The sequence below is a fragment of the Phyllopteryx taeniolatus genome, chromosome 5 (genome assembly GCF_024500385.1).
Source record: "Phyllopteryx taeniolatus isolate TA_2022b chromosome 5, UOR_Ptae_1.2, whole genome shotgun sequence".
Classification (NCBI taxonomy): Eukaryota; Metazoa; Chordata; class Actinopteri; order Syngnathiformes; family Syngnathidae; genus Phyllopteryx; species Phyllopteryx taeniolatus.
This window is the reverse complement of record NC_084506.1, coordinates 21152999-21168384: the sequence shown is the minus strand read 5'-3', so window position 1 is coordinate 21168384 and position 15386 is coordinate 21152999. Positions and strand designations below refer to the sequence as shown.

Below are 15386 nucleotides of genomic sequence, written 5' to 3'. Positions count from 1 at the left end.
ATTTTTCAGGAAAATTAAGTCATAAAATTCTGAGAAAAATGCAGTAAAATTAAAACGTTACAAGAAATGACATTATGAAGTTGTTATGTTATGAGAATAATGTACCGGTAATATTAATATAATAATGTTGCAAAGTTGCGAGAATAAACCTGTATGACAAGAAAAAGTCATGAGAAAAAAAAGACATGATTTTACGGGAATGAAAATAATAATTAAAAAAAATACAAGGAGAGGAATAGAAGTTAGACGAATGAAGATGGAGTGTCACAAGAAGTCATAGTATTATGAGGAAAATGTTGTAATGTTACGACAATAATGTTGTAATACTCCAAGAAAAAAAATTGTAAATCATGAGGAAAAAAAGAAGCAATGTTCAAGGAATTAAAATAATTCGTTATATCTCTAAAGGAGTTAAGCTCTAAGACTGAAGATGTAAAGATGTAATATTACAGGAAAAAAGCTGTACTTTTTGATACAAAAATGAATGTAATGTCATCAAAATGGAAGAAAAGCTGCCATTTTTAGCCCTAATACTTATAAAGTTACGAGTATAATGTGAGGACAAAGTCACTAGAATGAACATGACATGAAAAAAGTTGTCATATGAAATGAAGATGGTGTTAGTATAAGAATAAAGTTGTAGAATGACGACTTGTAAAGTTACGAAAGAAATGTAATATGTCAATTTGTGCAATGCTATGAGTTTAAAATTTTGATTTACAAGAAAAAAATCACTATGAAAATAAAGTCGTAATGTCACAGGAAAAATGTTGTAATGTTATGAGATCAAAGTCACGCTTGGTGTTGATTGACACAGCAAACACACCTACAAGTCACTTCCTGTTTTCCTCACGAAAGATAAACAAATACGGGGGTTACGTACGTTGTAGTGAGCCAATGTGTTGACGCGTTTCCATCTGCCCTCTTTCTGGGATGTCAAGTCCAGATCAGATAGAATCTGGCCCGTGGAGCCCGGGCGCCACTCTGTAGAAAGAAAAGGAAGAAAAAGAGAAAAAAATAGTGTTGACATGAGGTGGGGAGTAATAAGCTATATTTACTCTGTTACTTTAAGCTAACTTTTTGTATACATTGTACTTTTCACAGTAGTTTTAATGCAACATACTTTTTACTTTCAAGCATTTTTGGTAAGAAGAAACGCTATTTTTACTGTTATATTGCGCTACATTCTTGTATTTACAGGTGTTTTTTATTGCTTGCATGATCTATTTTCGTTTGGCAGAGACACTTTATCACATGACTTTCTTTAACCAATCCAACGTAACCACTAGTGGCGTCTGACTTCATTTTACCAATCAAATGGAGCCAGGCAGTCACAAGAGCCTCACGCAGCAGACAAGAAGCAGGTCAGTAATCAGTATTTACCTCACAGATAGACTCCAGCTCAGCCGCGACCCGAGTGAGGATAAGCAGTGTTTAAAATGGATGGATGGACTGCATAAAAAAAAATCCGCTGTCATTTGTGTCTCCCTAAAAAGTCAACATTTCAGCTTACAAGAATTCCACTTGGATCTTGAGAAATATACAAGATGCTGTCTCGGTCTGCATTTGCAAAATGCCAGCAGGTCAACCATAGCACGTGAATGAAAATTGCAGTTCCTCCGACCCAATTCGACCCGTTGGAGTTGTCTGTACCTCGCTGTGTAAGGGGTTGTGCACATTCAAAAAGGAAAAGCAATCCGCAATGTATGCAGCTACAACAGTATGTGTAATATTAACCGGCAGCAGCACTGTGGTATCGCTGCAATTGGGAATATATATATATATATATATATATATATATATAAAACTGCTGCGGTGTGCAGACCAGATAGCTGACTTTGTTGGAAAAAGTCTATGTAATTCCAAAGCTGATTGGCAGCTCGACACTTTTTGAAGGGCGATGAGATTTCACTGCCGTGGAGACCTGAATTTGGGTGCCATTGCGGCTCATTTACAATTAGCGCAACATGAGAGGGTTATCGTAGCGATACGCCGCGAAAGGCGACAGATCTGCGCTTATCTGAAACGCAGAATGGAATGAGCTCGGCTGTGTGCGTGGGAATTGGAAAAAAAAACCTCTTTGATGTGGCAAAAATGTCTGTGGAGATTTGAGCTTTTGAAGTCAGCTCCCCCAAGGTTTGCGACTTTAGATCTTTGTTTAGCGAATAAAAGATTCTTTTTGCCTGCTATGACTGAATAACCCGTTTTGGAGCTAAAAAAATGAAAAAAAAACGATTTCAAAACATGTTTTCAATAGAAAAAGTGTACTCATCTGTTCCAGGATCACGAAAACCTTTAATAACTATAGAATAAATATTTTAATGTAATATACATAAATGTCATACAAGTTTAAAGTTGCATTTAAAACTGTAAAATAAGTTAAACCTGCCGTTTGTTGGCAAGCTTCTCTGGTTATTCGCCATATATCTTCCAGGTACAGGCCGTCTACATCAGCACCTGCTGTTAGCATGTGCTTGGTAAAACTAGCGTATTTAATGTAAATGATATTTAACGAATGGTATTGTTCATATTGTACTGAGCTGGCAGACGCTTTCCCATGTCACCGTACCTAACTTTTCTGGACCGATGGTTATCATCAAACTCTCTCTCTTTGCCATAATTTTGGTAGCCTTCCGTAGTGGAATCACACCAAAAACAAACAAAAATAATAATAAAAAAAACAACAACATGTTTTTGATTGCACTCCAAATGGTGCCACGTTTTAGCTTCCACTATATACAAATGTAAAAACAATAAAACATTTAAAACACTTTTCTGATCCCACTTGTGACTACGCTTAAAAAAAAAAAAAAGATGATGAACGACAAATCTAGTGACTTTTTGTGTTGTTATTGGATACTTTGAGCAGAAATCACAGCATCCTCCTCGTCCAGACTGCTTATGAATGGCACTTGCTTGAATCCATCACTGGCTAATCCAACCAGATCTCACCCGTATCATCTATCCATCCATTTTCTGTAACACTTCGCAGGTCACGGGTGACCACATATTATGAAATCAACCATTTACACAAAAATTTACAGCTAAGGACAATTTAGAGTCATCAATAAACGTAACAAGCATATTTTTGGAATGTAGGAAGAATCTGGAGTACCCACAAAAAAAAACATGCAGAAGAAAAAGTTAGTCACGTCACAAAATTTTATCACTCTTGCAGACATAAAAAAAAGAAAAGTTAAACAAAGAGTAAACTTCATCCTTCGATGCTTGTGGAATGGAGGTTTTGTGAGCTATGCTGACATCATACAAAGACTGCGCTGCGTCTTAAAAGGATTTTTTTTACCCAGATGATTTGTTCCAATTCTGAAATCTCAGTGGTATCCATCTGACTGTAATCTCTTCACTCACCCAGCGTGACGCTGTCCACCTTGGGCCGCGTGGAGTAGGGCAGGTTCCTGTACACCTGCTCGATGATCTTCTCCTTCACCTGCGAGATGGTGTCGCAGCTCAAAACCTTGACGGGTGTCACATCGGGACCCTCGCCGTGCACCAGCACTTGCAGCGTCTGGAGATAAGACACACAAGTCAGAAAGAGACAGGAATATACAAACATTGCCTCCCGTACACAGACAACAAACAACAGCATCTGTATCGTGATCTTGACATGGTCCTTTTTTTCAATGAGATATAATAATTGAATTTCATTACAGAAAAACAAAACCAAAGTTCGATGGAAAGTAGGCCTCTTTACAAATATTAAAAATGTAGTTCCTCTTTTGGAATTTGTTGTTTTGCCATTATAGTCTTGTTCAAGGTCATTCATATATCAAAGTTAGAATTATGTGGTGGTTTTAATAAAAGTAAAAATCATTTTACAATGATGAAATTATTTGGTATGCATGTACCTCAGGAAACTGCGAAAACCAAACCGCGTTGTACACATCCCTCCACACAAGACACGTGAACAAACAACAATTGCGGAGAACGACTGTCAAGGCAGAGACATTTGATCCAAAGAGAGACTAAGGGCAGCTAAATTAAGAATGTGGGCAGCAGCAAGATAGGTAGCTACAGCATAGTAGAGACTGAGGGCAGTCTAACCTCACTCATATGGTATGGTGGTATTTTTGGTATTGTTGTCTTATTAAAGGTCATTCATATATTTTTGTATTGTTGTCTTGTTAAAGGTCATTCATGTATTAAAGTTACGCGGTGGTTTTGGTAAAATTACAAAGGAGAATGAGGGTCTCGGTGTATTTGAATTCTCAGTAGGGCAGACAACATTTTGTCAGAGAGGAGACTGACGGCGTCAGCAAATAAAGAAATGGAGTGCAAGAAAATGGATCACTGCGGCAAAGTAGAGACTGAGGGCAACGACAAAACAGTGCTGCAACAAAGTGCAGAATGTGAGCAGCAAGAAAATGGAGCACTACAACAAAGTGGAGACTGAGGCCAGCAAGAAAACAGAGCGTTGCAGCAAAGTGGTGGTGACTATGGGCAGCAATAAATTGGACCGCTGCAATAAAGTGGAGACTGAGGGCAATCTTACATTACCCATACGGTTTCCCCATTATTTGTTGTTTGTGGATTGTTGTCTTACTAAAGGTCATTTCTATATTACAAAATTAAATTCAGTGTTTTTTTGTTTTTATTTTTGGTGACGAAAGTAAGTAATGTTTAGTGAAGCAAAACATTTTGAAATGTAAATTAGATTGCATGCATGTCTGCTTATGCCAAAACATTTGTATCACGTCTAAAATTACCCCTAATTTCTAGTTTGTTCCCAAGAATTCCAATTACTTTTCAGGGAAAGTGTCCAACTTGCCAAGTGGGTATCGCGTGGCCTCCCACCCACAACACACACAGTTCTGCTGTCAAGATGTGGTCGTCATAGTAACCGGGCTTCTCTCTCTCTCTCTCACGCACACACACACACACACACACACAAACACAGGCGGTGGCACCTGATAGAAATCCTGTCACCTCGACCCCAGCTAAATGACCGCGGCTCAGCGGGAGCAACTTGAGTCATTCGGTCAGGAACTAATTGACCACTTGATGCAATCAAAAGCATGGCAAAGGGGGAAGTGGACGCAGCCAATCCAATCCCACTTGCTCTGCATTTGAGTGTCAGTGTGAAGAGGAGCCCGTGAAATCCAAAGTAACCCTGGAGGCTTGTGTAATCAAGTCCACGGGGGGGGCTTTGCCTTACTCTCGACACTGTAATTCAATCACAGGAAGCCATCCATCACCGTGAGGGGAGACGCCGTGATTGGGGGGGCTGATTCGATAATTGTTCTCGACAACGCCATTACCCACCGGCCTTTTTATTCTTTTTTTTTTAATTTAGTTTGTGTGTTTGTGTGTTTTGACTTTAACAGTATTCACATTAGCCTCTCTGTGACTGAGGGGTGAAAAAGTCCAAACGGATATGGCTCATGTAATGGTTCCATGTAGGAACTTGTGGCATTTCCAAGCCGAGCTGCATGAACTGGCCTCGGTGTCTTTTCCACTTGAGTACATGACACCGAAAATGGATGTCATACAACAGCAGCCGGTCGCCTCAGGGCAATCTTTTTTTTTTTTTTCAGCTCGGATACATGCCGTTACCATGGCGACTGTGAAGCACAACCATGCAATCTTTTAAGTAGCTGTCACTGTATATTTTTACGTTACTGTGTCCGTGTTTCAGTGTATATGTGTCCATCTCACCAGCACAGAGTACTCCACGTCATCGCCCAGCAGGCCAGTGTCGTTGAGGGTGTACTTGGCTTTCTTCACTCGGGCATCCACGGGTCCTTTCTCAATCTGGTGCTTGATCGCCCGGAACAGTTTGTACAGGGGCTCGCCTGCCGAGTCCTGACGCACAAAAAAATTGTATAATTAAGAGCCTTGTAATTATTCATTCATTCATCTTCTGTTCCGCTTATTCTCACTAGGGTCGCGTGCGTGCTGGAGCCTATCCCAGCAATCTTCAGGCAAGAGGCGGGGTACACCCTGAACTGGCCGCCAGCCAATCGCAGGGCACATATTAACAAACAACCATTCGCGCACACCTACTGGCAATTTAGAGTCATAATTTGATTAAAAAATATAGAAACGTGGGAAACGACAAAAACCATGCATTGAACGCATCACTAAGAGCAAGACATGCTAACACAAATCAAGAAAGGTGAACAAGGGTCTCGTGAATTTACTTCTCGGCAAGAGACATGAATTTTATTTAACAGGAGCTTGAGGACAGCAAGAAAACAGGCCCGTGAGGCAAAAAGGAGAATGTGGGCAACAACAATGTGGGTCACAAGAAAACAGAGCAATACAATGAACAGTTTCAGCAAAGAAGAGCCTGAAGGTAGCGAGAAAATGAACCGCTGCAGCAAAGTGGAGAATGTGGGCAAAAAAGAAATCAATGCTCATGCCACAGTGAATGCATCTCAATGACTTGTGTTACCTTTAGGAACTGGTAAAGGCAGATGGACATCCAGTTGCACAACATTCTTTCCACCACTGTTTCTGATCTGAAACATACATTATATGACATTTCCTAAATTTACAGACAGAAGAAATATTTTTTGAATTTGAAACTTTTATATGGACGGGACGGGGGGGGGATAAGTCAAACGTGTAATGCGATACAGTATAACTAAATAGATTATTAGATTATTTTAGATTAGAATATATTACATTGATATATATTTTCAATTATAATGGAATAAACAGTAATTGAAACTAATAAGTATGTTAGCCATATTTGAGATTTTTAAAGACCTTTTTAAGGCCAGTCCTATCAAATTAAGTATCTGTACTTCTCATTCAATCCGACCGTTCATATTGTATTATGCTAAACTACTTTTTAAAATATGCATGATCATATATTCATGTTTTTCACCACACGTTACATTGTCAGAAGTTCTTTAAAAAACAATCATAATCATCCCTTAAAATCTACAGCAAATAATGTCAAGCCTACTTAAAGAGCGTCTTTTTTTTGTTTTGTTTTCCTTGCTGCTTGGTCAATTATCCCAGCGACAGCTTGGAATGTGGTGATGCACATTTAAGGCAGAGTTTCAGCACAATGTTGACAAGGCACATTTCTGCACAGCCTGTCAGTGTCAACATCGATCAAACGACTCCATACTCAGTCGACACTTTGACAGACCCGCATGACAGATATCTGCGGGCGGAAACCTCCGTTGTCCCCATGCATTGATAGCGGTTAGCATGCCTAATTAGATGTGTTTAAGAAGGGAGGTGGGGGCGGGGGTCTCGTGTTGGCGCAATGACCTAATCAGCATAATGAGCCTCTCCACTGCGGGATAATTAAGACGTGCATTTGTTTAACAGCCAGTGGCTAAGTGGCAAAACATGGCAGAGAGTTCAAGTGATATTGGCGCATCTCTGTAACAGTGAGGGATGACAAAAGAGAGAGGCTTCTGTTTAGGATGCTTTGACCTTCACATGATCATTTACTCCAGTTAGATGGTTATCAGGCTATTCCTATAAAATGACCTTGCAAAATAGCCAGGTCCAGCATTGCAGACCCTTCCCCAATGGTCACTATCCCTCTCAAAAGTATTATGACCGGGTTAATATAAATTAACTTCAAGAGGACAATGTGCATGCAAACAGCAAAATACGCAAGCTTGCTGAAAGATTGGGCAATGGCTGGGTGGGCATTTTTGGCTAATGTTAGCATTTTATGAGCACACAGCGGACCTTCACTTAGCAACATGACTCAGTTTGCAAGCTGACTCTAATAAATATACAGTATTTCACATTTCTGAGAGGTTTTTACACCAATTTCAATCAAATCAAATCAAATTCAAATCCATTTTACTATGACAGAGTGGACATGTTAAGCTTAACATCTAACTACACACATATGATGGAAATTATGAAACAAAAGTGTAATCATTTACTCTGCAACTAGCCACTGTTTCCACCGTCATTGAAGAAAGACAAAGTTGTTGTCGTAATGAAAATACGAGAGGGTTTCGTACAGGGGCAGTTTACCCCATAATGACAGGGTGTCCAGCAATTTCAGGGACACATGCAAAATGTTCAATATGATCATGAAAATAGAATATACCTGATCAAAATGACTTTTTTTTTTTAATCAAAGAACAAAATTATTTAGTATAATTTACCCAGTTATTATAAAAATTGCATATATCCAGTGAAAAAAAAAATGGTATAAAATGATGGAACCACATTTTAAGAGATATCGGTATGTGTGCAATTGTTTGCCCACCTATAATAAGACCTCAGAGTTTCATTATTCCGCTATATTTTCATGATCCCAGTAGCGTATTGTTCTGGGCCTGATAAATTACCCCGGAACTAACTTTAAACAGTATTTACAAGGTTTTTAATCAGTGGAAATTAGAAATATAAATTCATTGATGTCTGATTATAACGCACACAAAAAATTATGTCTAAAATTTGAACAAATTTCCAGTTGGTTTCCATTATTGAACATGGAAAGTTTCCAACTTGCCCAACTGGATATTGACTAATTTCTATTGATTACTACCAAGGCAAGTGCCGCAGGGCTAGGGAATTGAAAATGAGAGTTAATTTGTATTTATTATCAAAAACAATGATTTTACATACACATTTAAACTCCTTACTCACCGGCGCAGCATGAGTTTGGGGTTTTTGCTGTGCACATATTCCTCCATGAGTTCCAGCAGCAGCGTCCGCATGATGTCCGTGTAGTACTCCAGCTTGCCGTGCAGTGCCACCGTCAGCAGGGAGGCGAAATACACCTTGGCCCTGGCGTTGAAGTCGTGACTGCGCTCCAGGGTGCGGATAAACTGCAAACGACATAAGCCAAAATAGGATAGATTAAGAAAAAGACTGCGGCTGTGTCCATAAGGGTGGAAATTTCTGGTAAATGTCAAGAAAAGTTTCCAGCAATATCCCTGTGAAGTTGTAAATATTCAAAATTGTATTGCATTGGTAAAGTTGATATCGACCAGCTATTTGTGAGCGAAAGACTTTGATTAGGCTCTTTTGTGACTAGTATTATATATTAGAGTCCATCTGTTTGTCATGTTTGACAAGAATGAGCACGGAATGAAAAGATAGATTGCTACCTTAACTTCTTCCGCTAGCCACAAGCTAACTAACTAACAACGTTGTGTGAACAAAGGACTTTTGATTAGGATCGCTTGTGACTAGTATTGTAAATTTTTAATGTAGTTCTTTATTTTGTTTGACTATAAGGATCATCACTAAGTAAAGATGTAGACTGCTACATGTAGATTTCTGCTCTGTTAGCTTCTCACATTAGCCAGCTAGCCGTCCGCTTGTCACTTGTCTTTTATGTTATGTTTGAGCCTTTCACATCACATTTGTGGTAGATTTTCACTTGGAGGTAACGCTGTAAATGTTCTAATAATGACGAAAAGCAAACCAACACTAACGATGGAGGTAAGCAGTTGTGCTCTGTGGCCAGGCTTAGCTAAAATACAAATGAGAGGCAGGGGAAGCTCTCAGAGATTTGCAGTTAACCCGTCCAAGGCTGCTTCTGTGCCAGCAGTGTTGGATTATTAGAAGCCTTCCAATCCGCTGCTCCGCCGTGTCTTCAGCCGTCTAATATTGGACACGTCAGTATCTGACAGTGGGTGCCAGGGTAAGACAGGCCGAATTAAAAATAGGAGCCAATAAAGGATTCCTAGCTGAGATGTAGGAGTGTGAACAAGCACAGATGCGTAGGTTTAACTAGGGGAGATAAAAGGTTCACGTAAATCATAAGACGGAAGTATTACTTACATGAGTTGTTATCTTACCATTAATTAAAAATATCCATAGATGCAAAACAATCATCTGGTAGAATTTTCCTGAAGAAAACATCACTGCTAACACTCCCCCACAAGGCAGGTTATACATTAGCATCTTAATGTTAGTCGGCTTAGCATAAAATAACAGCAAAATGTCATGGTTAGTGAACGCCAGACTAATCAGATGACAAGCCTGTAACATGTTGCAATTTAGCATGCTAAGATTAGCTATGTCGCATAGGGAGGGAATGCAATTTGGTATTCGCCTGAAACATTCAATAAAAAGTCAAATACAGACAATCTCAGGTCAGGTGTTGTTTGTAACACTTATACATACATACATACATACATACATAGATAAAACCATATTTGTTTTTCATTATTTCAGGTACCCATTAAATTAGGATGAAAAATTCCCATATTTATCATGCAAAATAAAAATAAATCATGTAAATTAAATATGTACGTAAAAAAATAAAAATAAAACGACAATAATAATATAGAATAATTTATCTATAAAATAACAAAAAACAACAAGATGCATACAAATAAAATGCATACAATAAAAACACTAAAAATCTAACCATCTAATCAGTTACAAAGGGCAACATTTTTAAAAACATGAAAAACACTAAAAATCTAATCATTTACAAAGGGCAAAATTTGTCAAATCTCTTTCCAGAAGCTGTAATCCCTGGAATGTCACAGAACATTTCATTTGGATTTGATCCACACTGTGCATTTGGCAGCACTCTCAATTTAAAATGAAAAATCCCATCTAACATGTCCGGGCCCAGATATCTCCGGCAAATGGCAACAGCTGAGGCTTGAAATTTGTTGAGCTTATGTAGGATCTTGTATTATTTGCTCAGAGCAGGTTGCTGCCTTACTGACATTATGCACCTTGTACACGGTTTTGCTGTTTAATATAGTTTTGATCTACTTCTTTGCAATGCACTGCTAAACCTAGAGATTAGGGCTACACAATTGATCAAATTTTCATCGTGATTGCGATTTTGGCTGCCGTGATTAAATGAGCCTGATTGTCTGTGACTTTTTACATTTAAAATGGGGGCACTGGTGCATATGAAATGTGCTTCATTTGCAGCACTGCCCGCAACCAGGGGGCCGACACATGGTTAAGGCACTGTGCCAACATCAAAATGAAAGCTTAAAAAGGGATTGATGCCCATTGTAGTAATATATGAAACTTAGATTTCGAAGTTGGCCCTCTCAGCACGTTGGCGGTGAGGTGGCGGGTCACGCTAAGACACAATTAACAATCGTTGTAGCGGCTGCCTTGACTCCAACCTTTCAGCTGGTCTGATCGCAACAAAAAAACACCGGCGTGAATAGAGAGGGAAATCACAACTGCCGAGTTCTATGCAGTTTGTGACCGTGCTTGACTGACCAATGGTCAAGCAGAAGAACAGAGACGTACCGTCCTTGACAATTCCTTATATCGACGGCGTAGATTTTGCAAAGTTGGTGCTTGCAGCCTAATGTTACTGCCTTCTACGCATTAACTGTATATGCTTCTATTAAATTGCAATTCGTGATTGCACTTTGTAATAGCGCATTTATTCAGTTAGCCCTTGCTAAAGTAGAATTTCTACCGATTATTCTTATTTAAAGATTAATTTTGAACTGGAAACTGTTAAATAATGTTTGCTTAAAAGCAGTGCAATAAAAATAAAGACTTTTCCCTAACGAGGAATAATCGTGGTTAATAATCATGATTACAACATTGATCAAAATAATTGTATTATTATTATAAAACCGCAGATTTCCGCAATATAGCGTGGATTTTTACGATAGACGATTAGATGTTCCACAACTAAATCTGTGATATGTGTAAATGTGTGCTTACATTGATGAGGAAGGTCTTAGAGTTGAGGAGGTTGGAGAACTGGTTGAGCGCCTGCGTCACGGTGGCCCGCCGAGCCTCGGGGATGTCTAGCTTGCCTGTGATCATCACGTCGTTGGCGCCGTCCTTGGAAGGCAAGAAGAAGACGCGGTCTGTGTAGGTCTTGTAGTCCAGGAAGGGGATGCGACCCTCGCTCAGGTCGTTGGTATGGTCCTCCATTTCAATCATCAGGTCTGCCGCACAGAAACAACAGGTCACTGGCTGTTTTTTCTATTGGCATAACTGTACTGCAGATGTATATGATTTATTTCAAAAGATAGCTACATGGTGCTTCACAATAAAGCAATCAACAAAATAAAATAATTGAGCAAATTATGCAAACAGTGAAATACAAGAGAAAACGATAAACTGTAGATACGTAAATACTGTAGATGTATAAAATAACTACTAAAGTCTACAGTTGGGAAAAAATATCTACTGTTGTATCAATATATCTTACAATACACTTATATTTTGAATTGTTGTAGTCCCCGAATATATTATTTATTAGGCAATATTACTGTTTCGTTATACTATCAGTATCGATGGAATAGCATTGCAATAATATTGTACCATGAATAACGATTCCCACCACTACTGTACAAACAGCGCTAAGGGTGGTGCCGTACCTGTGAACTCTTTCTTGCAGCGATCTCGCACGCTCTCCTCCAGGTTCTCCAGCTGGTGTTTCACCTTCTCGTACTCCCTCTCGGCCTGTTGACTCTTCCTCCTGCACGCACAGGCGCGCACACGCATGCACACACCGTTCAGCGTTACTCCAACATGATTCAGACAAACACTTCAGACGACGAGGGATTTTACCTCCTGTTCAAAAGCTCATTTCCTAAATCCAGTTGTTGTACAAAGCTTTGCGGTATCCAAATATCTGCCTTTGTTAACTACGCCGCTCTGATTGATTTTTGAGTTTTGTTAAATTAGTCTTTTTAGGCACAGTTAGTATTATTATGATTTACTTGCTTTGCTGGTGTGTCATTTAACCGAAAACATGATTACAGAGCAAAGAAACGAGCAACTGGAGAGCATATAATAACACAAGACAGAGCTGGAAAATAAAACGATCAGAAGCTATTATAATTTGAAAAGCAATAAGAGCAATAGATATACACACTGCTGACATTATCGCAGTAATAGATTATCATTGTAAGGTATGTCACTGGAGAGGCAATCTGTTTCAATTCAGTACTAACGACCAATGTATATAGATACATATATATACACTGTATGTACCAGTAATTGATGTCAATATATTGTGCATGATTTTCACGCCAGCAAAATTTATTGTATTTATATTTATGCATTCTGAGAAGTTTTATATGAATTCTGTTATCAATAAATGTCAGACATACTGTACAGTGGACCCATGTATACTCGCGGTTCAGCACCTATTCGTTGATTTTTTCTTTTTTTTCCTCAATTTTCTTCAAAGTTTTTTTTCTGGGGTGGTTAGGATAGATATAATCATATTATTTCAATGTGTCCTGTATTATATTATATGGATGTGTTAGTACTATAATGCTGTATTAGCATCGAGATCAATGGGAAGGAGTAAATAGGTTCCAACTTCCTCCCACTCCTTTTTCAACATGTAGAATAGTTGAGTAAATTTAAAAGAATATAAATTTTGATTTACGCAGATACTGTATTTATAATAAATATGATATATTATAATGCATGACACTAATAATGAATAGACTTTTTTGATTAATGAATATCTTTTAACTGGGAATCAAACAAGTGCCCAAGAGAGATTGGTTTAAAAGTATGCTAATCCTTTTTTCACCCCCATTCATTTTAACAAAAAATTCTGCATTGAAAATTAGGTAAACTATTTCTAGATTGATATACAACATTCACTCATGTATTCGAAAAATCCTGGTCATGATAAAGGTTAGCAGAATCCTGTAAAATGGTGCAAACGCATGCATGGATGATAATTTATTCTATTTCAAACTATTATATTGTGCAGGTATACCAAATTTTCTGTCCGTTGAGTGTAGCCACAGTATACTACAGTGTTTGTCACTTAGACGAGACAGAGTGACTTACCTGTAGCAGTAGACGGAGATGGCAATGATGAGTAGCATGGGCACAATGACGGCAGGGATGATGATGTAAAGCGACAAATCGTTCTTCGTCTCATACTGCACCGAGCCCACCACCCACTCCCCTTTGCCAAACTTGATCTGTGGATAAACCACGTAAAAAGAGAGGGTGAATCTTATTATCAAGTGCTATTTAGACATTTATTCGGGTATTGCCGGGTCAATGCGAAAAGCGCCGAAGGAGAGGGGAATCTACATAATTACGCCGCATTTTTTTGCCGAACAGCCGCTGGGCCTTCCGAGTGTTTTAAAGTGCTGTAGTTGGTGGCCCCGTATTGAGTGAACAAATCCATGACTGTATTTTGTCTGACACTTAAATCAGGCGAATTTTCTATATGACACATCCTGCGCTGTCAAGAGTCCAGCCGTGGCCTTTTTTCATACAGCGCTGAAAATGAAATAATAGCTCACTGAGTGCTGAGCTGACACCGCCTATCACCATCACCGGAGCAAGGCTATGAAATAAAGAAAATTATAATACAACGCCCCGCGACCCTTGTGAGGATAACCGGCTCAGAGAATGGATGGATGGATAATACAACACATACGATTTGTGTTCAATCAACCTCCAACGAAACTAACTCCGTGCACATCACAAGGATTAACTGTATAAATATGTTTTGCTTTCTCTTAGGCTTTTTGAGTTTTTTTCCTTGTAAGGAATGTAACAGTGTATAGAATCGGCTATATGGAACGTATTCAATTCTTTTAACGCTTGCGAATCACTTAAGAAACTTACTTAAACCTTTGACGCCAAGTTCATAAAGGCTTTATGATGGTGACAGTTTAAACCGCAGAACAGACTACAGTGGTGCCTTGAGATAAGAGTGACTCGACCTCCGAGTTTTTGAGGTACGAGCCGTCATTCGGCTGATTTTTTTTTGCTTTAACCTACGAGTGGAGATACGAGCGATGTATGGTCGTAGCACAACAGTGAACAATTCTTTCTAAAAGAGGCTTCACGCTTAATGTCTCTCCCAGTTGAAGTTAACTGTTACAATAAACATAAAAGAGAGAATTACACTTTGTGTATTGAAAACAACCACAACAGTTTAGTCTCTCAGTCCGCTAGCTTAATGCTGATGCTAAATACCATTTATGTTGAGATGCAATAACCCTTCAAACAACAGATTGAACACAAACGTTATATCACAGTACTCACAATCATATATTCTTTACCCTCTGTGAAGAACAACTAATATTAGTGTCATACTGATTAGCTGAGAGGAGTTAAGATGTCTCAATGAACAGTATCTAGCTGCATCTGTCGTATACTGCTCAAGGTGGCCAAGGTGGGCACACCAGAAAGAGCAGCACAGTGACCATTCAATTAATGTGGTGTGACATAAAAACTGTGTTTCCGAACAGATTGTGTCTGACATGAGAGGTTCCACTGTAATGTAATAGTGTGAGTTTCTGACCATTAGGTCCAGCAGCTCGGGCCGAGTGTCGCGGCGATGTCTCCGTGAGCGAGCGCGGGGCTGCGTGGAGGGCGGGTCTAGGAACAGCTTGTCGTCCTGGAGAGTGTTGACCACACAGGGAACGTCGCCCACAAAGGCCTGAGCCTCATTGGCAGTCATGGCTTTGGAGAAGCCTCGACCCTGCAGGACA

At 39.2% G+C, this 15386-nt stretch overlaps 1 protein-coding gene across 3 annotated transcripts in view; it reads right to left on the bottom strand.

Annotated features, from left to right (window-relative positions):
* Window positions 1-15386, bottom strand: part of plxnb2b (plexin b2b) — a 218619-nt gene that overhangs the window by 15935 nt on the left and 187298 nt on the right. For all 3 annotated transcript variants that reach the window (XM_061773678.1, XM_061773676.1, XM_061773677.1), the window contains 9 exons: window positions 15197-15376; window positions 13720-13856; window positions 12282-12382; window positions 11617-11846; window positions 8596-8777; window positions 6413-6479; window positions 5674-5820; window positions 3370-3526; window positions 884-984 (listed from right to left, as the gene is read on the bottom strand). In XM_061773678.1, the coding sequence (XP_061629662.1) occupies window positions 884-984; window positions 3370-3526; window positions 5674-5820; window positions 6413-6479; window positions 8596-8777; window positions 11617-11846; window positions 12282-12382; window positions 13720-13856; window positions 15197-15376 (1302 nt within the window). The remainder of the gene's footprint in view (window positions 1-883; window positions 985-3369; window positions 3527-5673; window positions 5821-6412; window positions 6480-8595; window positions 8778-11616; window positions 11847-12281; window positions 12383-13719; window positions 13857-15196; window positions 15377-15386) is intronic.